The sequence below is a fragment of the Meleagris gallopavo genome, unplaced genomic scaffold (assembly GCF_000146605.3).
Source record: "Meleagris gallopavo isolate NT-WF06-2002-E0010 breed Aviagen turkey brand Nicholas breeding stock unplaced genomic scaffold, Turkey_5.1 ChrUn_random_7180001952536, whole genome shotgun sequence".
Lineage (NCBI taxonomy): Eukaryota > Metazoa > Chordata > Aves > Galliformes > Phasianidae > Meleagris > Meleagris gallopavo.
Window position 1 is genome coordinate 694 of NW_011213641.1, and position 2,397 is coordinate 3,090.

Consider the following 2,397-nt stretch of genomic DNA (forward strand, 5'->3'; position numbering starts at 1 on the left):
CTCAAAGATTTCTTTTAGTTAGACCTAAAAAGAGTCTGAACTTCTGACTTTTTGCACTCCTCTCTGATGCAGAAACAAAGAATACAGTCCTGTAACACTCAGGCAGTTTTATCTTCTGCCCAGAAAAATGGAAAGGGAACAGTCAAGTCCTCTGCGAACTGAAGTTCATTCTTCTCTTCTGAGACAGGTAACAGAACTATCAACAATCCATGCAATTCAAGAATTAACACTTCAACTCCCAGTGCACTGCATGATTTTATGATGCCAAACACCGATTACAAAAATCATGAAACCATGACAGCCCCACTGCACTGAGCTAGACTGACTTCATTTGCCTCCTCTGGACCTGATCACCACTTGAGCTGAGGCATTGGTCTCATCAGTGCAATTCTGCCCTATGAATCTTTGAGCCTTTAATCACAGCACTTCAAAGAATCCTTCATTAGAGAATGGTCACATCGTATGTCTGGAAACACAAAGGTAGCACTGTAGGAAACCAAAAAACCAGCCCACATAACGAGAAGGGATAGCTTGCAATCAAGGTTAACTAGTCAGAAAACTATGGCCTGTATCAGCTGTGCCTGTGGACCTACAGTGATGAAAACCAATTAAAAAGGCAGCCCAGTTCCCATCTTTACCATTCGTTTCTCTTGCCTTCTCCTTGTTGGGAACCAGGTAAGTGTGAAGCCCACTCTTCTCCTCTTAAATGAATAGAAATGTTATCAGATAGTGGATCTCCATGCTATGAGAGACCATGGATGAGGTAACATCTGCTCAGAGAGTGCTTGGGACACAGCTTACATGGCTTTAGATTGATGCATTCAAAGAGAATCTCTCTGGGTCAGACAATTCACTGTAGGCTCCTGGCATTATGAAAGGATCTGACCTCCTTTCTCAACCTTCTCCTCCATCCTGAGTCGTTGCCTTGTCTCCTTTGTGAGAGGCTATCCAGGCTACACCCAGTGTGTGCCATGCCGGCCCTGTGGCCCAACCCCTCTGGCCAGCAGCTGCAATGAGCCCTGTGTCAGGCAGTGCCAGAACTCCACCATCGTCATCCAGCCCTCTCCCGTGGTGGTGACCCTGCCCGGACCCATCCTCAGCTCCTTCCCGCAGAACACCGTTGTGGGCTCCTCCACCTCCGCTGCTGTTGGCAGCATCCTCAGCTCTGAGGGCGTGCCCATCACCTCGGGGGGCTTTGACTTGTCCGGCTTGGGCAGCCGCTACTGTGGCAGAAGGTGCCCGCCCTGCTAAAGCTGCTGGCCGTGGTCCGGGAGAAATTTGTCCATGAACCACGAACAGGATGCTGCATCAAGAAGGAATCTTTAAGCCACTGCTTTCTGAATTCCAGACCCCACTCGGATACTCTAGGAAATGCTGAAAGCAAGAGGCAATCCCGTGCTTTCTGAAAACATGGCTCGTGTCTCTTTTTGTTTCCTCTACCTAACCTGTGGAGATACTCCTCTGTTGCCAGAAGAATGGGAGGTTGTGACACACTGCAGAGGCTGCTCTCTTGGGCACTGTCCGTTGCAGAACAAGATCTCTCTGTCTATGGCAGAACAGGGGACTATTAGCCTTTGCCTTGCAATGTTTCTGCCCACAGCTAAGACCAGTAGTTATTTAAAGCCAGAACACCACCACTGCTCAGCTTATGGAAAAAGATACAATTGTGTGGAATGGCGTGGGTATAAGCCACATTGCTGTCTCGTAGAAACAGGGCTCCTCCTGTTCTCATCAGTGTGGCACCGGGGAAGCAAGCAAGGATAGCAGACATGGCAGAACTGTGAGGAGGGCTCCGTGCTGCACAACAGAGCTTGCATAGTCATTTATGCCATCTTGCTCACCTGAAATACAGATGTGTCTGTCTCACATTGGCCTCAGTAAATCACTGCTGCGGGTGCCGTGCTCGTTTCTCTCAGGGAGATGCACCCTGGTCAGGATGGAGTTTGGCGGCCATGCAGGCAGCGCCCCCTGCGGGCCCGGACGGCACTGTGCCCCCGACCCGCCCTAAGCGGTTCGTGCCCGGCCGCAGCCCCGGCTTCGCTTCCCGTGGGTTCACGGCGCAGTAATACACCGCCGCGTCGCCGAGCCGGGGCCGGGTGAGACACAGGGCGCTGGAGCGGCGGTCTTCCGACACCCACAGCCGCCCCTCCGGGTCCGGCACTTCCTTGGAGACTTTAACGGTGCTGACGAGGAATGCGGGTCCTCGGCCCGGGAGCTGACGGTACCAGTAGATGTACTCGTCTGACTGTATGTTGGGGTGTGAGCAGGTGATGTTGATTTCGGTGCCCTCGCTGGTCTCTGCCACCGTCTCCTGCTGCACCTGAGCTCTGCTCACAGCCACTGCCGAGAAGAAAAGAAGCAGCAAACTCAGAAAATCCATTTTCTCCCACAGAAATT

The 2,397-nt window shown here is 51.9% G+C and overlaps 1 gene segment (V, D, J or C); it reads right to left on the reverse strand.

Moving 5' to 3' along the window:
• Window positions 1-1,070: 1,070 nt before the first annotated feature.
• On the reverse strand, window positions 1,071-2,389 carry LOC104916978 (the record flags this gene model as incomplete). The annotated part of the segment is given in 1 exon segment: window positions 1,071-2,389. A coding segment is annotated over 1 exon segment (477 nt), but the record flags the coding sequence as incomplete, so codon positions are not given.
• Window positions 2,390-2,397: the final 8 nt, after the last annotated feature.